The sequence below is a fragment of the Oncorhynchus tshawytscha genome, linkage group LG14 (assembly GCF_018296145.1).
Source record: "Oncorhynchus tshawytscha isolate Ot180627B linkage group LG14, Otsh_v2.0, whole genome shotgun sequence".
NCBI classification, from domain to species: Eukaryota; Metazoa; Chordata; class Actinopteri; order Salmoniformes; family Salmonidae; genus Oncorhynchus; species Oncorhynchus tshawytscha.
Genome location: NC_056442.1, coordinates 49669468 through 49691999, shown reverse-complemented (window position 1 = coordinate 49691999; position 22532 = coordinate 49669468). Strand labels below are relative to the sequence as shown.

General features: G+C 47.2%; 1 protein-coding gene across 1 annotated transcript in view; it reads left to right on the top strand.

Moving 5' to 3' along the window:
• LOC112267480 (cytoplasmic dynein 2 heavy chain 1) overlaps nucleotides 1-22532 on the top strand; it is a 313178-nt gene that overhangs the window by 24289 nt on the left and 266357 nt on the right. The window contains exons 21-38 of the mRNA XM_042297612.1: nucleotides 2036-2185; nucleotides 2298-2503; nucleotides 2943-3098; nucleotides 3216-3330; nucleotides 3616-3945; nucleotides 4123-4191; nucleotides 4281-4435; nucleotides 4716-4848; nucleotides 5531-5648; nucleotides 5778-5890; nucleotides 6008-6121; nucleotides 9975-10125; nucleotides 12299-12504; nucleotides 14727-14909; nucleotides 15231-15413; nucleotides 15535-15758; nucleotides 16063-16172; nucleotides 20442-20641. Coding sequence (XP_042153546.1) covers nucleotides 2036-2185; nucleotides 2298-2503; nucleotides 2943-3098; nucleotides 3216-3330; nucleotides 3616-3945; nucleotides 4123-4191; nucleotides 4281-4435; nucleotides 4716-4848; nucleotides 5531-5648; nucleotides 5778-5890; nucleotides 6008-6121; nucleotides 9975-10125; nucleotides 12299-12504; nucleotides 14727-14909; nucleotides 15231-15413; nucleotides 15535-15758; nucleotides 16063-16172; nucleotides 20442-20641 — 2916 coding nt within the window. The remainder of the gene's footprint in view (nucleotides 1-2035; nucleotides 2186-2297; nucleotides 2504-2942; nucleotides 3099-3215; nucleotides 3331-3615; nucleotides 3946-4122; nucleotides 4192-4280; nucleotides 4436-4715; nucleotides 4849-5530; nucleotides 5649-5777; nucleotides 5891-6007; nucleotides 6122-9974; nucleotides 10126-12298; nucleotides 12505-14726; nucleotides 14910-15230; nucleotides 15414-15534; nucleotides 15759-16062; nucleotides 16173-20441; nucleotides 20642-22532) is intronic.

Sequence of the window (22532 nt, the reverse complement as noted above, 5' to 3'; positions counted from 1 at the left end):
TGTCTCACGTGATGCGGTTCACGGCAGCACTGACCGATGTGTTGACCTGTCAACTGCGTCTGTGTTTTGAACAACCCATTCCCACCTTTTGTTCCATGCTGGCTGAACACCTAGCTAGCCAGTAACTGCTGACACAGATGAAAAGGGAAACATATACATATCGTTGCCATAGATGAATAGGGTCAACTTTTAATTATGTTTGCTGACACCCTACAGTAAAATGTTGGCATCAGTAGAGTAGCTATCTAGCTATATAAACAACGCCTCTCTGCAAACACAAACACGGCTTCTCCGATGTTGGTTACAAGGCGGTACTTATTTAAATAAGGTAAGAGTATATCGTGTTAAAATTGGTGTATTAAAATGAAAGTTTAGGTGATGTCACCTTGTCCCCTGAATAATGAATCCTAGTGTTTTACATGGGGGAGGGGACCAGTAACTTTGTGATCAAACATTATCAATGAAGAAGCAACAGCCATTTTTCATACTTTCATCTGGTTTCCTTCAGATATCAGCAATTTTCAGGAAAAACATGATTTTTAACTGTTCATGACCGTTAATATTCAATCACTTCTACCACAGTTATTTCATTCACTTCTACCACAGTTCTTTCATTCACTTCTACCACAGTTTTTTTCAATCACTCCTACCACAGTTCTTTCATTCACTTCTACCACAGTTATTTCATTCACTTCTACCACAGTTCTTTCATTCACTTCTACCACAGTTCTTTCATTCACTTCTACCACAGTTCTTTCATTCACTTCTACCACAGTTCTTTCATTCACTTCTACCACAGTTCTTTCATTCACTTCTACCACAGTTCTTTCATTCACTTCTACCACAGTTCTTTCATTCACTTCTACCACAGTTATTTCATTCACTTCTACCACAGTTATTTCATTCACTTCTACCACAGTTATTTCATTCACTTCTACCACAGTTATTTCATTCACTTCTACCACAGTTCTTTCATTCACTTCTACCACAGTTATTTCATTCACTTCTACCACAGTTATTTCATTCACTTCTACCACAGTTCTTTCATTCACTTCTACCACAGTTATTTTATTCACTTCTACCACAGTTATTTTATTCACTTCTACCACAGTTCTTTCATTCACTTCTACCACAGTTCTTTCATTCACTTCTACCACAGTTCTTTCATTCACTTCTACCACAGTTCTTTCATTCACTTCTACCACAGTTCTTTCATTCACTTCTACCACAGTTATTTCAATCACTTCTACCACAGTTCTTTCAATCACTCCTACCACAGTTCTTTCAATCACTCCTACCACAGTTCTTTCATTCACTTCTATCACAGTTCTTTCATTCACTTCTACCACAGTTCTTTCAATCACTCCTACCACAGATCTTTCAATCACTCCTACCACAGTTCTTTCAATCACTCCTACCACAGTTCTTTCAATCACTCCTACCACAGTTCTTTCAATCACTCCTACCACAGTTCTTTCAATCACTCCTACCACAGTTCTTTCAATCACTTCTACCACAGTTCTTTCAATCACTTCTACCACAGTTCTTTCAATCACTTCTACCACAGTTCTTTCATTCACTTCTACCACAGTTCTTTCATTCACTTCTACCACAGTTCTTTCAATCACTCCTACCACAGTTCTTTCAATCACTTCTACCACAGTTCTTTCAATCACTTCTACCACAGTTCTTTCATTCACTTCTACCAGTTCTTTCAATCATTTCTACCACAGTTCTTTCAATCACTCCTACCACAGTTCTTTCAATCACTTCTACCACAGTTCTTTCAATCACTTCTACCACAGTTCTTTCATTCACTTCTACCAGTTCTTTCAATCATTTCTACCACAGTTCTTTCATTCACTCCTACCACAGTTCTTTCAATCACTTCTACCACAGTTCTTTCATTCATTTCTACCACAGTTCTTTAAAGTTTCCTGAGCTTTGCTCTGTCTGTGTGATGTTCTATATATCGAGACTCCAGATTTGTAGTGTTGTCTGAACGTTGCTGTAATGTTTGTGTGATGTTGTGTAGATCCTGCTCCAGTTCCAGGCGGCGCAGGAGAAGAACCGTCTGCTGAGGGCCGTAGCAGGAGGCGGTCTGGATTCTCTGTCCTCCCTCAGGGCCAAGTGGGACAAACTAGAGATGATGATGGAGAGCCACCAGCTGATGATCAAAGAGCAGGTACACACACACACACGAGAGAACGCACACGCACACTTTTGCAAACACGCTTGGACAAAAAAACACAGATGCTCCTTCTCTCAGTTCCCCCTGGTTTCTCCCTCTCCTCTAGGTCGAGGTGATGCGTAGTAATGCTGAGAGTCGTGTCCAGGCCTACAGGCTGGAGCTGGACAGGTTCAGGGCTCGCTGGGACCAGCTGAAGCCCAGAGACGAGGTCATAGAGACAGGAGACCAGGCAGCCCTGCTGGCCTCTGTCCAAACCATCAGAGACAAGAGACAGGAGTTCCAGGAGCTGGAGGTCACACGCACACGCCTGCTGTAGGTTACACACATACACACGCACGCACGCACACGCCTGCTGTAGGTTACACACCACACCACACACACACACACACACACGCCTGCTGTAGGTTACACACACACACACACACACACACACACACACACACACACGCCTGCTGTAGGTTACACACCACACCACACACACACACACACACACGCCTGCTGTAGGTTACACACCACACCACACACACACACACACACACACGCCTGCTGTAGGTTACACACCACACACACACACACACACACACACGCCTGCTGTAGGTTATATACACACACACACACACACACACACACACACGCCTGCTGTAGGTTATACACACACACACACACACACACACACACACACACACACACACAGGAAGTCAACTGTACTTTCAATCATTCCATTTCTGTGTACTAATGAGTGTCTTCTCAGTGAGGACTGTCGTCACTTTGAGCTGGAGGCTCCAGACTTCCCCCTGGCGGAGGAGACCATCAGAGACATGGAGGAGTATGGACAGATGTGGTCTCTGTATGAGGACTGGCAGGAGGGCTTCCAGGAGAAGGCCAAGGAAGACTGGATCACATTCAGGTTAGGTGTCAGGGAAGGTTTGGGTTTAGATCTGACATGGTCATTTCTACCTCGTTTTGCCTTCGCTGGCTGAGTGGTTGAATAAACAGTGTGTGTGTGTGTGCGTGTGTTTTGCAGGAGTAAGACCTACGTGTTTGAGGAGTTCCTGTTTGCGTGGCAGGACAGACTGAGGAAGCTTGAGCAGCACACCAGCATGTCTGTCAAACTACAGAGAGAAGTTGACAAGTACAAGGTGAGGGAGGGAGGGGGAGAGAGAGTGAGTTCTGTGTGTGTTTGTAGAGTCTGATTCCAGTGTGTTCTGTGTGTGTAGAGTCTGGTTCTGGTGTTATTAAGGTGTGTTCTGTGTGTGTTTGTAGAGTCTAGTTCTGGTGTGTTCTGTGTGTGTTTGTAGAGTCTGGTTCTGGTGTGTTCTGTGTGTGTTTGTAGAGTCTGGTTCTGGTGTGTTTGTCGAGTCTGGTTCTGGTGTGTTTGTAGAGTCTGGTTCTGGTGTTAAGGTGTGTTCTGTATGTGTTTGTAGAGTCTGGTTCCGGTGTTAAAGTATGTGCGAGGGGAGCACCTATCCCAGGACCACTGGTTGGATCTGTTCAGACTGTTGGGTCTTCCTAAAGGCACCACCCTGGAGAGACTGACCTTCTGGGATCTCCTCAGTGTGTCTGACACCATCACAGACCGAGCCCTGGAGCTCAAGGACCTGAACAGCAGGGCCCAGGCGGAGGTGACCATCAGAGAGGCTCTCAGGGAGCTGGACCTGTGGGGGGCTGGAGCTGCCTTCACCCTCACTGAGTATACAGACAGCACCGGACACACACTCACACTCATCAAGGACTGGAAAGACATGGTCAACCAGGTAAGGGACAATACAATAGTTGATGCAGTAGACTGCTGACATACACACACTCACTACCGGACACATTTACATTACCGGGGACACACTCACATTACCAGGGACACACTCACTACCAAAAAAACACGCGCACACACACACTCACTACCGGACAGACTAACCTCATCTCGTCCCATACAGGTTGGTGATAACCGCTGCCTGCTGCAGTCTCTGAAGGACTCTCCATACTACCGTGGCTTCCAGGACAAGGTGAGTCTTTAGACTTACTCACAATTGAAAGCACAGCATCTTTAAAAGTAGCTGCTTTACCTAGTGTTACCGTGTGTGTGTGTGTCCAGGTCAGTCTGTGGGAGGTGCGTCTGTCTGATCTAGATGAGTACCTGGTCAGTCTTAATGCCATCCAGAGGCGCTGGGTCTACCTGGAGCCCATCTTCGGACGGGGGGCTCTGCCCAGGGAACAAGCCCGTTTCAAACGGGTTGACGAGGACTTCAGGTACGCCTTCCCCTCCCTCCCTCCCTCCCCCTCCCTCCCCATGTTGTACTGTGTGTGTTTCCTAGATGTGTGTGTGGGCTCTGCATTTCCATGTTTCTGGTCCATTGTCCATGTTGTACTGTGTGTGTTTCCTAGATGTGTGTGTGGCTCTGATTTCTTTCTGGTCCATTGTCCATGTTGTACTGTGTGTGTTTCCTAGATGTGTGTGTGGCTCTGCTTTCTTTCTGGTCCATTGTCCATGTTGTACTGTGTGTGTTTCTAAGCTGTGTGTGTTTGTCAGGTCCATTTTGGCTGATGTCCAGACAGACAACAGGGTGATGTCTCTGAGCTCTCGGGCTGGCATCAGAAACTCCCTCATTACCATCTTAGACCAGCTCCAGCGTTGCCAGAAATCACTCAACGAGTTCCTAGAGGTACTGAACGATCAACTACCAACCAGATCAACTACCAACATCTGTACTTCAATTGATTCGTCAGTCAGTACTAGTCCAAAGATGGATGTTATACGTCCTCACTAATCATAGACAAATGAAACATACACTGAGTGTGCAAAACATTAACCCCTTCCTAATATTGAGTTGCACCCCCTTTTCCCTCAGAACTTCCTCAGTTTGGCGGGGCATGGACTCTACAAGGAGTTGAAAGCGTTCCACAGGGATGCTGGCCCATGTTGACTCCAATGCTTCCCACAGTTGTGTCAAGTTGTCTGGATGTCCTTTAGGTGGTGGACCATTCTTATTACACATAGGAAACTGTTGAGCGTGAAAAACCCAGCAGCGTTGCAGTTCTTGACACAAACCGCTGCACCTGGCACCTACTACCCTACCCCATTCAAAGGCACTTAAATATTTTGTCTTTCCCATTCACCCTCTGAATGACACACATACACAATCCTTGTCTCAATTGTCTCAAGGCTTAAAACTCCTTCTTTAACTTGTCTCCTCCCCTTCATCTACACTGGTTGAAGAGGATTTAACGAGTAACATTAATAAGGGGTCATAGCTTTCACCTGGATTCACCTGGTCAGGCTGTCATGGAAATAGCAGGTGTTCTTAATGTTTGTGCACTCAGTGTAGAAGTGTCTGTCCTCCGTAGGAGAAGCGCTCTGCCTTCCCGCGGTTCTACTTCATTGGAGATGATGACCTGCTGGAGATTCTGGGCCAGGCCACCAACCCCACCGTGATACAGTCACACCTCAAGAAGCTGTTTGCTGGTACACACCCACACCCACACAAGCTCACACCCAAATCCCAAGGTCAACTAAAGTATCAACTAAAGAAGCTGTCCCCTGGTGAAACTCATGTGTCTGTAATGACAGCGGATATAACTGTGTTCTCTGTAGGCATCGACAGTGTGGACTTTGACGGGGACAGCCAGCACATTGTGGCCATGCGTTCTCTAGAGGGAGAGGTGGTGGCCCTCAGGAACCTCATACGTATCTCCAACAGCGTAGAGGTAGGCGATTGGAGAGGTCAAAGGGCAGGGGGTAGAGGGTAGGGGGTACCTCAATCACACAACTCGATTATTACACACACCTCAATTATATAGCTTAATAACGTGTGTGTTTTCCAGGTGTGGCTGGGTGAGCTGTCTGCTGAGATGAAGGAGACTCTGAAGCAGCTGCTGTATGAGTGTGTGTCAGCGGGGAGGAAAGGACAGGTGGACCCGTCCTGCTACCCCTCTCAGGTACGATTCATTACTCATTGATGCTGTCCGACTCTTCTCTTATTGTGTTTTTCCTTTCTGACTCCTGTCTGACTCCTGTATAACTCTTGTCTGACTCCTGTCTGACTCCAGTATAACTGGTGTAACTCCTGTCTGACTCCAGAATAACGCTGGTGTAACTCCTGTCTGACTCCAGTCTAACTGGTGTAACTCCTGTCTGACTGCAGAATAACTCTGGTATAACTCCTGTCTGACTCCAGTCTAACTGGTGTAACTCCTGTCTGACTGCAGAATAACTCTGGTATAACTCCTGTCTGACTCCAGTCTAACTGGTGTAACTCCTGTCTGACTGCAGAATAACTCTGGTATAACTCCTGTCTGACTCCAGTCTAACTGGTGTAACTCCTGTCTGACTCCAGTCTAACTGGTGTAACTCCTGTCTGACTCCAGTCTAACTGGTGTAACTCCTGTCTGACTCCAGTCTAACTCTGGTGTAACTCCTGTCTGACTCCAGTATAACTCTGGTATAACACCTTTCTGGCTCCTGTCTAACTCCTGTCTGACCCTTGTCTGACTCGTGCTTGACTCCAATATAACTCCTGTATGACTGCTGCCTGGCTCCAGTATAACTCTGATGTAATTCCTTTCTGACTCCAGTATAACTCATGTCTGACTCATGTCTGACTCATGTCTGACTCATGTCTGACTCCAGATTGACTCCTGATTGACTCATGTATGAGTCCGGTCTGACTCATGTCTAACACCAGTATAACTCCTATCTGATTCCAATGTATTTCCTTTTTGACTCCAGTATGACTCCTGTATGACTCATGTCTGACTCCTGTCTGACACCATTATATAACTCCTATCTGACTCATGTCTAACACCAGTATAACTCCTGTCTGACTCCATTATATAACTCCTATCTGACTCCTGTATAACACCAGTATAACTCCTGTCTGACTCCTGTATCTCCTGTTGTAGAGCCTGTGTCCAGTAGAGGTCGACCGATTTACGATTTTTCAACACCGATACCAATTATTGGAGGACCAAAAAAAGCCGATACCGATTAATCGGACTATTTTAGTATTTTATTTAGTATTTTATTTATTTGTAATAATGACAATTACAACAATACTGAATGAACACTTATTTTAACTTAATATAATACATCAATACAAATCAATTTAGCCTCAAATAAATAATGAAACATGTTCAATTTGTTTTAAATAATGCAAAAACAAAGTTTTGGAGAAGAAAGTGCAAAGTGTGCCATGTAAAAAAGCTAACGTTTCAGTTCCTTGCTCAGAACATGAGAACATATGAAAGTTGGTGGTTCCTTTTAACATGAGACTTCAATATTCCAAGGTAAGAGGTATTTGTATTTGGGGCGGCAGGGTAGCCTAGTGGTTAGAGCGTTGGACTAGTAACCGAAAGGTTGCAAGTTCAAATCCCAGAGCTGACAAGGTACAAATAACTCAGTTAACCCACTAGGCCGTCATTGAAAATAAGAATTTGTTCTTAACTGACTTGCCTAGTTAAATAAAGGTAAAAAATTTAAATGTCATATACCTTTTGACTATTGGATGTTCTTATAGCCACTTTAGTATTGCCAGTGTAACAGTATAGCTTCCATCCCTCTCTTCACTCCTACCTGGGCTCGAACCAGGAACACATCGACAACAGCCACCCTCGAAGCAGCGTTACCCATGCAGAGCAAAGGGAACAACCGCTCCAAGTCTCAGAGCGAGTGACGTCACCGATTTAAACGCTATTAGCGCACACCTCGCTAACTAGCTAGCCATTTCACATCGGTTACACCAGCCTAATCTCGGGAGTTGATAGGCTTGAAGTCATAAACAGCTCAATGCTTGAAGCACAGGGAAGAGCTGCTGGAAAATGCACAAAAGAGCTGTTTGAATGAATGCTTACGAGCCTGCTGGTGCCTACCACCGCTCAGTCAGACTGCTCTATCAAATCATAGACTTAACTATAACATAATAACACACAGAAATACGAGCCTTGGGTCATTAATATGGTCGAATCTGGAAACTATCATTTCGAAAACAAAACGTTTATTATTTCAGTGAAATACGGAACCGTTCGGTATTTTATCTAACGGGTGGCATCCATAAGTCTAAATATTCCTGTTACATTGCACAACCTTCAATATTATGTCATAATTACGTAAAAGTCTGGCAAATTAGTTGGCAATGAGCCAGGCGGCCCAAACTGTTGCATATATACTGACTCTGTGTGCAATGAACGCAAGAGAAGTGACACAATTTCACCTGGTTAATATTGCCTGCTAACCTGGATTTCTTTTAGCTAAATATGCAGGTTTAAAAATATATACTTCTGTGTATTGATTTTAAGAAAGGCATTGGTGTTTATGGTTAGGTACAGTCGTGCAATGATTGTGCTTTTTTCGCAAATTATCATCTCCCTGCGTTGCATCGATTATATGCAACGCAGGACACGCTAGATAAACTAGTAATATCATCAACCATGTGTAGTTAACTAGTGATTTTGATTGTTTTTTATAAGATAAATTTAATGCTAGCTAGCATCTTACCGTGGCTTCTTACTGCATTTGCGTAACAGGCAGTCTCCTCGTGGAGTGCAATGAGAGGCAGGTGGTTAGAGCATTGGACTAGTTAACTGTAAGGTTGCAAGATTGAATCCCCCGTGCTGACCAGGTACAAATCTGTCATTCTACCCCTGAACAAGGCAGTTAACCCACCGTTCCCAGGCCGTCATTGAAAATAAGAATGTGTTCTTAACTGACTTGCCTAGTTAAATAAAGGTGTAACATTTTTTTACTGATTTCCGATTGTTATGAAAACTTGAAATCGGCCCTAATTAATCGGTCGACCCCTAGAGTCCAGTATAATTCCAGTATTACTTCTGTCTGACTCCTGTCTGACTTCTGTCTGACTCCTGTCTGACTTCTGTATCTCCTGATGTAAATCCTTTAACTCCTGTCTGACACCTAATCAACTCCTGATTGACTCATGTATGAGTCCTGTGTAACTCCAGTCTGACTCCTGTGTCTCCTGGTGTAGATCCTGTGTAACTCCAGTCTGACTCCTGTGTCTCCTGGTGTAGATCCTGTGTAACTCCAGTCTGACTCCTGTGTCTCCTGGTGTAGATCCTGTGTAACTCCTGTCTGACTCCTGTGTCTCCTGGTGTAGATCCTGTGTAACTCCAGTCTGACTCCTGTGTCTCCTGGTGTAGATCCTGTGTAACTCCAGTCTGACTCCTGTGTCTCCTGGTGTAGATCCTGTGTAACTCCAGTCTGACTCCTGTGTCTCCTGGTGTAGATCCTGTGTAACTCCAGTCTGACTCCTGTGTCTCCTGGTGTAGATCCTGTGTAACTCCAGTCTGACTCCTGTGTCTCCTGGTGTAGATCCTGTGTAACTCCAGTCTGACTCCTGTGTCTCCTGGTGTAGATCCTGTGTAACTCCAGTCTGACTCCTGTGTCTCCTGGTGTAGATCCTGTGTAACTCCAGTCTGACTCCTGTGTCTCCTGGTGTAGATCCTGTGTAACTCCAGTCTGACTCCTGTCTGACTCCTGTATCTCCTGGTGTAGAGCCTGTGTAATTTCTGTCTGACTCCTGTCTGACTCCTGTATATCCTGGTCCAGAGCCTTTGTAATATCTGTCTGACTCCTGATTGATTCCTGTCTGACTCCTATATATCCTGGTCCAGAGCCTGTGTAATATCTGTCTGACTCCTGTACCTCCTGATGTAGATCCTGTGTAACTCCTGTCTGACTCCTAATCGACTTCTGATTGACTCCTGTATCTCCTGGTGTAGATCCTGTGCAACTCCTGTCTGACTCCTGTGTGATTCTTGTTGTCTCCGGGTATAGATCCTGTGCTTGGCAGAGCAGATCCAGTTCACTGAGGAGGTGGAGAGTGGTCTGAGAAACAGCAGTCTGCAGCAGCTGGAGGTGGAGCTCACCGCTAAGCTAGAGCACTACACCAGCGTAGACACCAGCTCTGAGGACACGGGAAACACAGGTCTCTGTGTGGTTGCTTGTTGTTACAGTGGCTCATCTGGGAGCGGTAGCCTAGTGGTTAGAGTGTAGGGCCAGTAACCGAACAAGGCCCCTGAACAAGGCAGTTAACCCACTGTTCCTAGGCTGTCATTGTAAATAAGAATTTGTTCAAAACTGACGTGCCTAGTTAAATGAAGGTTAACCAGTACATGTGTGTGTCTCTCCCCAGCTCCCCAGGCTAAAGAGGTCAGATAACCAGTACATGTGTGTGTCTCTCCCCAGCTCCCCGGGCTAAAGAGGTCAGATAACCAGTACATGTGTGTGTCTCTCCCCAGCTCCCCAGGCTAAAGAGGTCAGATAACCAGTACATGTGTGTGTCTCTCCCCAGCTCCCCGGGCTAAAGAGGTCAGATAACCAGTACATGTGTGTGTCTCTCCCCAGCTCCCCAGGCTAAAGAGGTCAGATAACCAGTACATGTGTGTGTCTCTCCCCAGCTCCCCGGGCTAAAGAGGTCAGATAACCAGTACATGTGTGTGTCTCTCCCCAGCTCCCCGGGCTAAAGAGGTCAGATAACCAGTACATGTGTGTGTCTCTCCCCAGCCCCGGGCTAAAGAGGTCAGATAACCAGTACATGTGTGTGTCTCTCCCCAGCTCCCCAGGCTAAAGAGGTCAGATAACCAGTACATGTGTGTGTCTCTCCCCAGCTCCCCAGGCTAAAGAGGTCAGATAACCAGTACATGTGTGTGTCTCTCCCCAGCTCCCCAGGCTAAAGAGGTCAGATAACCAGTACATGTGTGTGTCTCTCCCCAGCTCCCCAGGCTAAAGAGGTCAGATAACCAGTACATGTGTGTGTCTCTCTCCCCAGCTCCCCAGGCTAAAGAGGTCAGATAACCAGTACATGTGTGTGTCTCTCCCCAGCTCCCCAGGCTAAAGAGGTCAGATAACCAGTACATGTGTGTGTCTCTCCCCAGCTCCCCAGGCTAAAGAGGTCAGATAACCAGTACATGTGTGTGTCTCTCCCCAGCTCCCCAGGCTAAAGAGGTCAGATAACCAGTACATGTGTGTGTCTCTCCCCAGCTCCCCAGGCTAAAGAGGTCAGATAACCAGTACACGGGTGTGTCTCTCCTCCCCTCCCGGCTGGGGGAGAAGCTCTCTGACTGAGGGAGAGGTCACGGTGATGTGGGACCGGCTGGGGGAGCTCTCTGACTGAGGGAGAGGTCACGGTGATGTGGGACCGGCTGGGGGGAGAAGCTCTCTGACTGAGGGAGAGGTCACGGTGATGTGGGACCGGCTGGGGGAGAAGCTCTCTGACTGAGGGAGAGGTCACGGTGATGTGGGACCGGCTGGGGGGAGAAGCTCTCTGACTGAGGGAGAGGTCACGGTGATGTGGGACCGGCTGGGGGGAGAAGCTCTCTGACTGAGGGAGAGGTCACGGTGATGTGGGACCGGCTGGGGGGAGAAGCTCTCTGACTGAGGGAGAGGTCACGGTGATGTGGGACCGGCTGGGGGGAGAAGCTCTCTGACTGAGGGAGAGGTCACGGTGATGTGGGACCGGCTGGGGGGAGAAGCTCTCTGACTGAGGGAGAGATCACGGTGATGTGGGACCGGCTGGGGGAGAAGCTCTCTGACTGAGGGAGAGGTCACGGTGATGTGAGACCGGCTGGGGGAGAAGCTCTCTGACTGAGGGAGAGGTCACGGTGATGTGGGACCGGCTGGGGGGAGAAGCTCTCTGACTGAGGGAGAGGTCACGGTGATGTGGGACCGGCTGGGGGAGAAGCTCTCTGACTGAGGGAGAGGTCACGGTGATGTGGGACCGGCTGGGGAGGAGAAGCTCTCTGACTGAGGGAGAGGTCACAGTGATGTGGGACCGGCTGGGGAGGAGAAGCTCTCTGACTGAGGGAGAGGTCACGGTGATGTGGGACCGGCTGGCGAGGAGAAGCTCTCTGACTGAGGGAGAGGTCACAAAGCTCTGCTCACAGCACTAATGCCTAAGCATTAGATACAGTCCTGGGGGAGACATAAGGGACATATCTAAAAGGATCTTATCAATACCGTTAGCATTATCAACAACCACATGGCCTGAGCATGAAAGACTGGACCTACATAGCTCTGATCAGAATCTGTGCACTATATTGGTAATAGTGAGCCATTTTGAGAGACAGGGTCTGTGCTGATAGTATTCTTCTCCCCCATAGAGTCAAGTGTGTTACAGCTGAAGCTGAAGGCTCTGATCCTGGACATCATCCATAACATCAGTGTGGTGAAGCAGCTGTGTGAGGCGGGGGTGAGCAGCCCTGACTCCTGGGCCTGGAGGAAACAGCTCCGTTTCTACCTCAACAACGACAAATGCTGCTCCATACAGATGGTTGACGCTCACTTCAGCTACACATACGAGTACCAGGTACAAAAACCTCAACACAGATATACAGTACCAGTCAAATGTTTGGACACATCTACTCATTCAAGGTTTTATTTGTATTTTTTACTATTTTCTATATTGTAGAATAATAGTGACTCAAAACTATGAAATAAGACATATGGAAACATGTAGTAAAAAGTGTTAAAACAAATTCAAATATATTTGAGATTTGAGATTGTTCAAAGTAGCCACCTTTGCCTTGATTACAGCTTTGCACACTTTTGGCATTCTCTCAACCAGCTTCTTGAGGTAGTCACCTGGAATGCATTTCAATTAACAGGTGTTAATTTGTTGATTTGTGGAATTTCTTTCCTTCTTAATGCGCCTTAGCCAATCAGTTGTGTTGTGACAAGGTAGGGGTGGTATACAGAAGATAGCCCTATTTGGTAAAAGACCAAGTTGATATTATGGCAAGAACAGCTCAAATAAGCAAAGAGAAATGACAGTCCATCATTACTTTAAGACATGAAGGTCCGTCAATATGGAACATTTCAAGAACTTTGAAAGTTTCTTCAAGTACAGTCCCAAAAACCATTGTGCGCTATGATGATGCTGTCTCTCATGAGGACCGCCAAAGGAAAGGAAGACCCAGAGTTCCCTCTGCTGCAGAGGAGAACTTCATTAGTTACCAGCCTCAGAAATTGCAGCTCAAATAAATGCTTCACAGAGTTCAATTAGCAGACACATCTCAACATCAGCTGTTCAGGGGAGACTGTGTGAATCAGGACTTCATGGTCGAATTGCTGGAAAGAAACCACTACTAGAGGAAACCAATCAGAAGAAGAGACTTGCTTGGGCCAAGAAACACGAGCAATGGACATTAGACCGGTGGAAATCTGTTCTTTGGTCTGATGAATCCAAATTTCAGATTTTTGGTTCCAACCACCGTGTCTTTGTGAGACGCGGTGTAGGTAAACAGATGATCTCCGCATGTGTGGTTCCCACTGTGAGGCATGGAGGAGGAGGTGTGATGGTGTGGGGGTGCTTTGCTGGTGACTCTGTGATTTATTTCAGAATTTTTAACCAGCATGGCTACAACAGCATTCTGCAGTGATACGCCATCCCATCTGGTTTGCACTTAGTGGGACTATCATTTGTTTTTCAACAGGACAATGACCCAAAACACACCTCCAGCCTGTGTAAGGGATATTTGACCAAGAAGGAGAGTGATGGTGTGCTGCATCAGATTTTACATGATTTATTTCACCTTTATTAAACCAGGTAGGCCAGTTGAGAACAACTCATTTACAACTGCGACCTGGTCAAGATAAAGCAAAGCAGTGTGACAACAACAACACAGAGTTACACATGGAATAAACAATCGTACAATCAATAACACAATAGAAAAATCTGTATACAGTGTGTGCAAATGAAGTAAGGAGGTAAGGCAACAAATAGGCCAATAGTGGTGAAGTAATTACAATTTAGCAATTTACACTGGAGTGATATCTGTGCAGATGATGATGTGGAAGTAGAAATACTGGTGTGCAAAAGAGCAGAAAAACAAATATGGGGATGAGGTAGGTAGGTGGTTGGATGGGCTATGTACAGATGGATGACCTGGCCTCCACAATCACCCAACCTCAACTCAATTCAGATGGTTTGGGATGAGTTGGACCGCAGAGTGAAGAAAAATCAGCCAAGAAGTGCTCAGCATATGTGGGAACTCCAACCAGACTGTTGGAAAAGCATTCAAGGTGAAGCTGGTTGAGAGAATGCCAAGTGTTTGCAAAGCCTGTCATCATGGCAAAGGGTGGCTACTTTAAAGAATCTCAAATGTAGAATATAGTAAAAATAAAGAAAAACCCTTGAATGAGGAGGTGTGTCCAAACTTTTGACTGGTACTTTACTTCTGACCACTTCATCTACACACACCTGTACAGGTCTAAATGAGATTTCTACACACTTCAGTACCAGGCAACAGTTAAACTAGTTAAACTACAGCGCTGTACAGTACTGCACCACTAGAGGGAGAACTTCACCCAGAGATGAGGACACCTCTGAATGACTCCATTAGCCCTGCTACACTGTGTGTTCTGCAGTCTCTCTGCAGAGTCTGCCTCAACACACTGTCATCCCCTCTCTCTCTCTCCCTGTCACTCTCTCCATCCCTCCATCCCCTCCTCTCCATCCCTCCATCCCCTCCTCCCTCCATCCCCTCCTCTCTCCATCCCTCCATCCCCTCCTCTCTCTATCTCTCCCAGGGTAATGTGTCTAAGCTGGTCCACACCCCCCTGACTGATAAGTGTTATCTGACCCTGACCCAGGCCATGATGATGGGTTTGGGAGGAAACCCCTACGGCCCTGCCGGCACCGGCAAGACTGAGTCAGTCAAAGCCCTGGGGGGCCTGTTCGGAAGACAAGTACTGGTCTTCAACTGTGATGAGGTAAAACACACACACACACACACACACACACGCAGTCACACGTGACGAATGCACACACACACACACAAACACACACACACACACGCAGTCACACGTGACGAATGCACACACACACACACACACACACGCATGCACGAACAGACACGTTAGTAAAACTCAGAAATGTAACAAAGTGAATTGTATTTTTGGAAAATAAATGAGCTAATTTCAAGAAAGGATGGATAAATAAATAAAGGATGAATAAATAAATGAATAAAGTATAGATAGATAAATACAGGATGGATGGATAAATAAAGTAAATGAATGAATGGTGTGTTGCAGGGTATTGATGTGAAGTCCATGGGGCGTATCTTTGTGGGGCTGGTGAAGTGTGGAGCGTGGGGCTGCTTTGATGAGTTCAACCGCCTGGAGGAGGCTGTGCTGTCTGCAGTGTCCATGCAGATACAGGCCATCCAGAACTCACTGAAGAACCACACGACCAGCTGTGAGCTGCTGGGCAAGGAGGTGACCACACACTTAGTCACACAGTCACTTTGTCATTCTTGCACGCAGAAACTTGTATGGTATTTTGCATACTGGTTTTTTAAAACTATTGCTGCCTTTTCTCTCTGTCTCGGTCTGTCAGGTGGAGTTGGACCCTAACTCAGGGGTGTTTATAACATTAAATCCAGCTGGGAAGGGTTATGGAGGGAGACAGAAGCTGCCTGACAACCTGAAGCAGCTGTTCAGGCCCGTGGCCATGTCCCGACCAGACAACGAGCTCATTGCTGAGGTCATCCTCTACTCAGAGGGCTTCAAAGACGGAGAGATACTAGGACGCAAGCTGGTCGCCATCTTCAACCTCGCCAGGTGTGTCTTTGTGTCTATTCCAAAGTAATAGTGCAACTTTTTGGCAACTAATCCCCTTTTCCACTTCCCCAGAGACTCCTAAACTCCTGGAAAACATGTTTATGTCTCTGTGTGCCGTCAACTTTCTTCAAACCGCATGCAGACATACAGACGGTATCCATGAGTTCATCTGACTAGAAAAGGGGCTTGATGGCTAAAATCTGTCACTATCCTGTTAATAGGTCTCTGTAGCTGTTTGTAGGGCTATGTTTTGTGACTGGGTGTGTATGTATCTACAGTATGTATTTATGTATGTACTGTGTAGGGAGCTGTTGACCCCCCAGCAACACTATGACTGGGGTCTGAGGGCTCTGAAGACGGTGCTGAGAGGCTGTGGCAGACTGCTGCATCAGAGGAGTGAGGCCAAGAACAAGAGTAAGGCTCCTAAACTGACACTTACTCCCCACCCCCAAAAAAACTCCCTAATATTTTATTTTATTGATATCCGAATACCCCCTATCTCAGCTTTTGGGCTCTCTCTCCTCTCTCTGTTCTTTTTCTCAAACACTGGTCTTAGCTAAGTTGTTTTCATCCCCATCCCTCTCTCTCCTCTTCCCTCTTTGCCTCTTCCTCTCTCTTTCCCCCTCTCTTTGACCTTTCCCTGCCTCCCCCTGATGCCTGGCTGTCCATATCTCTCTGATCCCTGGTTGATCGCTCTGTCTCCCTCTCTGCCTTTCTCTTTGCATCTCTCTCTCTCTCTCGCTCTCTCTCGTTTACTCTATTTGTCAGACAGTACATTTGTCCCTGGGGCTTTCTCTGTTTCCTCCCTCCCTCTATTGTCAGGCCAAATGTTCCAGTGAAAGCAGCCCTGCTTCTGTGCCTCTCATGCCAGCAGCTCTAGAGAGGAGAACAACAGTATTGATGAACTCTAAATCATGACACGGGTCGTAATTAGCACATGTATAAAGTTGCTGATGTAGCTAGTAGCAACACAGGGTAGCAGAATGACAAAGAAACAAGTTCATTTTTATACAAATGAACTCTCTTCTTTTATACAAATATCCCCTCTCTGCCCCCCCCCTCTATCTCTGTGTTCCCCCTCCAACCCCTCTATCTCTGTGTTCCCCCTCCAACCCCTCTATCTCTGTGTTCCCCCTTCTATCTCTGTGTTCTCCCCCTCCAACCCCTCTATCTCTGTGTTCCCCCTCCAACCCCTCTATCTCTGTCTTCCCCCTTCTATCTCTGTGTTCCCCCTCCAACCCCTCTATCTCTGTGTTCCCCCCCTCCCCTTCTATCTCTGTGTTCCCCCTCCAACCCCTCTATCTCTGTGTTCCCCTCCAACCCCTCTATCTCTGTGTTCTGTTCCCCCTCCCCCTTCTATCTCTGTGTTCTATCTCCCCCTCCAACCCCTCTATCTCTGTGTTTCCCCCTCCCTTCTATCTCTGTGTTCTGTGTTCCCCCTCCAACCCCTCTATCTCTGTGTTCCCCCTCCAACCCCTCTATCTCTGTGTTCCCCCCCCTCCTGTGTTCCCCCTCCATTTCCCCTCTATCTCTGTGTTCCCCCTCCCCTTCTATCTCTGTGTTCCCCCTCCAACCCCTCTATCTCTGTGTTCCCCCTCCCCCTCCCCTTCTATCTCTGTGTTCCCCCTCCAACCCCTCTATCTCTGTGTTCCCCCCCTCCCCTTCTATCTCTGTTCCCCCTCCAACCCCTCTCTCTGTGTTCCCCCTCCCCTTCTATCTCTGTGTTCCCCCCTCCAACCCCTCTATCTCTGTGTTCCCCCTCCAACCCCTCTATCTCTGTGTTCCCCCTCCCCCTCCAACCCCTCTATCTCTGTGTTCCCCTTCCCCTCCCCTTCTATCTCTGTGTTCCCCCTCCAACCCCTCTATCTCTGTGTTCCCCCTCCCCTTCTATCTCTGTGTTCCCCCTCCCCTTCTATCTCTGTGTTCCCCCTCCCCTTCTATCTCTGTGTTCCCACTCTATCAATTCAAGGGGCTTTATTGGCATGGGAAACATGTGTTAACATTGCCACAGCAAGTGAAGTAGATAATATACATAAGTGAACAGTAAACATTACACTCACAGAAGTTCCAAAAGAATAGAGACATTTCAAATGTCATATTATGTATATATACAGTGTTGTAACAATCTACAAATTGTTAGAGTACAAAAGGGAAAAGAAATAAGCGTAAATACAACCCATATTTATAATGGTGTGTGTTCTTCACTGGTTGCCCTTTTCTTGTGGCAACAGGTCACAAATCTGGCTGCTGTGGTGGCACACTGTGGAATTTCACCCAGTAGATATGGGAGTTTATCAAAATTGGATTTGTTTTCGAGTGCTTTGTGGATCTGTGTAATCTGAGGGAAATATGTGACTAATATGGTCATACATTGGGCAGGAGGTTAGGAAGTGCAGCTCAGTTTCCACCTCATTTTGTGGGCAGTGTGCACATAGCCTGTCTTCTCTTGAGAGCCATGTCTGCCTACGGCTGCCTTTTTCAATAGCAAGGCTATGCTCACTGAGTCTGTATATAGTCAAAGCTTTCCTTAAGTTTGGGTCAGTCACAGTGGTCAGGTATTCTGCCACTGTGTACTCTCTGTTTAGGGCCAAATAGCATTCTAGTTTGCTCTGTTTTTTTGTTAATTACTTGACACATTGGAAAGAATTATCTTTTTTTGTTTTCTCATGATTTGGTTGGGTCTAATTGTGTTGCTGTCCTGGGACTCTGTGGGGTGTGTTTGTGTTTGTGAACAGAGCCCCAGGACCAGCTTGCTTAGGGGACTCTTCTCTAGGTTCATCTCTCTGTAGGTGATGACTTTGTTATGGAAGGTTTGGGAATCACTTCCTTTTAGGTGGTTGTAGAATTTAACAGCTCTTTTCTGGATTTTGATAATTAGGGTGTCTTTTTCCGTAGTGTATTTCTGTACTGTTTTAGTGATTCTCCATTGTGAAGGTGTAGTCTCAGGTTCAAATCAAATTTTATTTGTCACATACACATGGTTAGCAGATGTTAATGCGAGTGTAGCGAAATGCTTGTGCTTCTAGTTCCGACAATGCAGTAATAATCCAACAAGTAATCTAACTAACAATTCCCCCAAAAAACTACTGTCTTATACACAGTCTAAGGGGATAAAGAATATGTACATAAAGATATATGAATGAGTGATGGTACAGAGCAGCTTAGGCAAGATACAGTAGATGGTATCGAGTACAGTAAATACATATGAGATGAGTATGTAAACAAAGTGGCATAGTTAAAGTGGCTAGTGATACATGTATTACATAAGGATGCAGTAGATGATATAGAGTACAGTATACACGTATACATATGAGATGAGTAATGTAGGGTATGTGAACATTATATTAGGTAGCATTGTTTAAAGTGGCTAGTGATATATTTTACATCATTTCCCATCAATTCCCATTTTTAAAGTGGCTGGAGTTGAGTCAGTGTGTTGGCAGCAGCCACTCTATGTTAGTGGTGGCTGTTTAACAGTCTGATGGCCTTGAGATAGAAGCTGTTTTTCAGTCTCTCGGTCCCAGCTTTGATGCACCTGTACTGACCTCGCCTTCTGGATGATAGCGGGGTGAACAGGCAGTGGCTCGGGTGGTTGTTGTCCTTGATGATCTTTATGGCCTTCCTGTAACATCGGGTGGTGTAGGTGTCCTGGAGGGCAGGTAGCCCCCGGTGATGCGTTGTACAGACCTCACTACCCTCTGGAGAGCCTTACGGTTGTGGGCGGAGCAGTTGCCGTACCAGGCGGTGATACAGCCCGCCAGGATGCTCTCGATTGTGCATCTGTAGAAGTTTGTGAGTGCTTTTGGTGACAAGCCGAATTTCTTCAGCCTCCTGAGGTTGAAGAGGCGCTGCTGCGCCTTCCTCACGATGCTGTCTGTGTGAGTGGACCAATTCAGTTTGTCTGTGATGTGTATGCCGAGGAACTTAAAACTTGCTACCCTCTCCACTACTGTTCCATCGATGTGGATAGGGGGGTGTTCCCTCTGCTGTTTCCTGAAGTCCACAATCATCTCCTTAGTTTTGTTGACGTTGAGTGTGAGGTTATTTTCCTGACACCACACTCCGAGGGCCCTCACCTCCTGTCTTTTATACTGATAACAAGTTCAAACAGGTGCCATTAATACAGGTAACGAGTGGAGGACAGAGGAGCGTCTTAAAGAAGAAGTTACAGGTCTGTGAGAGACACAAATCTTGCTTGTTTGTAGGTGACCAAATACTTATTTTCCACCATAATTTGCAAATAAATTCATTAAAAATCCTACAATGTGATTTTCTGGATTTTCTTTTCTCATTTTGTCATAGTTGAAGTGTACCTATGATGAAAATTACAGGCCTCTCTCATCTTTTTAAGTGGGAGAACTTGCACAATTGGTGGCTGACTAAATACTTTTTTGCCCCACTGTACATACCCAGCGTGCGACAGAGCTGTAGGAGTTGTGACCCGTTTTTGTTGGTTATGTTGTCATAGTTGTGTCTAGGGGGGCATATGGGGCAGGGAATGCTGTCACCTCCAGGTAGGTGTTTGTTCCCCTGTGTGCTGAGGGTGTCAAACATTTAGGTCACCACATATTAGTACATGTCCCTGAGTCTGGAAATGATTGATTTCTCCCTCCAGGATGGAGAAGTTGTCTTCATTAAAGTCTATCTCTGTCCCCCCCCCCTCTTTATCTCTGTGTTCCCCAGTCAAGGAGAGTGTTCTGGTGGTGCAGGCGCTGAGGTTGAACACCATGTCCAAGCTGACATTTGCAGACAGCAGCAGGTTTGATGCCTTGGTCCAAGATGTGTTCCCTGGGGTGGGTTTTACTGACGTGGAGGATCAGACCCTCAGCCACGCACTGCAGGCCGTCTACGAGGAGGCACACCTCGAACTCATACCCAGCCAGGTGGGTGACTGTGGCTGTGTGTTTGTGGGGCACTCCCCATAAATAATGAAAGCTCTGGTCTGGAGTTGTATGAGCTGTTTAGTCAAGAGGATAAAAAAAAGGAGGGAGGGAGGGTTTGATGGATTGAGGGTTAGATTGATGTAGGGTTGGATGGATGGAGGGATTGAGGGTTAGATTGATGGAGGGATGGATGGAGGGATTGATGGATGGAGGGTTGGAGGGATGGATGGAGGGATGGATGGATGGATGGAGGGTTGGATGGATGGATGGATGGTTGGATGGATGGAGGGTTGGATGGATGGATGGTTGGAGGGTTGGATGGATAGAGGGTTGGATGGATAGAGGGTTGGATGGATGGAGGGTTGGATGGATGGAGGGTTGGATGGATGGAGGGTTGGCTGGATGGAGGGATGTAGGGTTGGCTGGATGTAGGGTTGGCTGGATGTAGGGATGTAGGGTTGGCTGGATGTAGGGTTGGCTGGATGGAGGGATGGAGGGTTGGATGGATGGTTGGCTGGATGGAGGGTTGGATGGATGGAGGGCTGGATGGATGGAGGGATGTAGGGTTGGATGGATGGAGGGTTGGCTGGATGGAGGGATGAGGTTGGATGGATGGAGGGTTGGCTGGATGGAGGGATGTAGGGTTGGATGGATGGAGGGTTGGCTGGATGGAGGGGATGGATGGAGGGTTGGATGGATGAGGGATGAAGGGTTGGATGGATGGAGGGTTGGCTGGATGGAGGGTTGGATGGATGGATGGATGAAGGGATTGATGGATGGAGGGATGGAGGGTTGGATGGATGGAGGGTTGGATGGATGGAGGGTTGGCTGGATGGAGGGATGTAGGGTTGGATGGATGGAGGGTTGGATGGATGGGGTTGGATGGATAGAGGGTTGGATGGATGGAGGGTTGGATGGATGGGGTTGGATGGATAGAGGGTTGGATGGATGGAGGGTTGGATGGATGGAGGGTTGGATGGATGGAGGGTTGGCTGGATGGAGGGATGTAGGGTTGGATGGATGGAGGGTTGGCTGGATGGAGGGATGGGATGGAGGGTTGGATGGATGGAGGGTTTGGATGGAGGGTTGGCTGGATGGGATGGAGGGTTGGATGGATGGATGGATGGTTGATGGATGGATGGATGGATGGAGGGTTGGATGGATGGAGGGTTGGATGGATGGAGGGTTAGGGGATGGATGGAGGGTGGCTGGATGGATAGGGTTGGATGGATGGAGGGTTGGCTGGATGGAGGGATTGGATGGATGGAGGGTTGGATGGAGGGATGTAAGGGTTGGATGGATGGAGGGTTGGCTGGATGGAGGGATGTAGGGTTGGATGGATGGAGGGTTGGCTGGATGGAGGGATGTAGGGGATTGAGGGGATTGATGGATGGATGGAGGGTTGGATGGAGGGTTAGAGGGATGGAGGGTGGATGGATGGATGGAGGGTTGGATGGATGGATGGATGGATGTAAGGGTGGATGGATGGAGGGTTGGCGGGATGGAGGGATGTAAGGTTGGATGGATGGAGGGTTGGCTGGATGGAGGGATGTAGGGTTGGATGGATGGAGGGTTGGCTGGATGGAGGGATGTAAGGGTGGATGGATGGAGGGTTGGCTGGATGGAGGGATGTAGGGTTGGCTGGATGGAGGGTTGGCTGGATGTAGGGATGTGGGGTTGGCTGGATGGAGGGATGTAGGGTTGGATGGATGGAGGGTTGGCTGGATGGATGGAGGGCTGGATGGATGGATGGAGGGTTGGATGGATGGAGGGTTGGCTGGATGGATGGATGTAAGGTTGGATGGATGATGAAGGGTTGGATGTAGGGTTGGATGGATGGAGGGTTGGCTGGATGGAGGGATGTAGGGTTGGATGGATGGAGGGTTGGCTG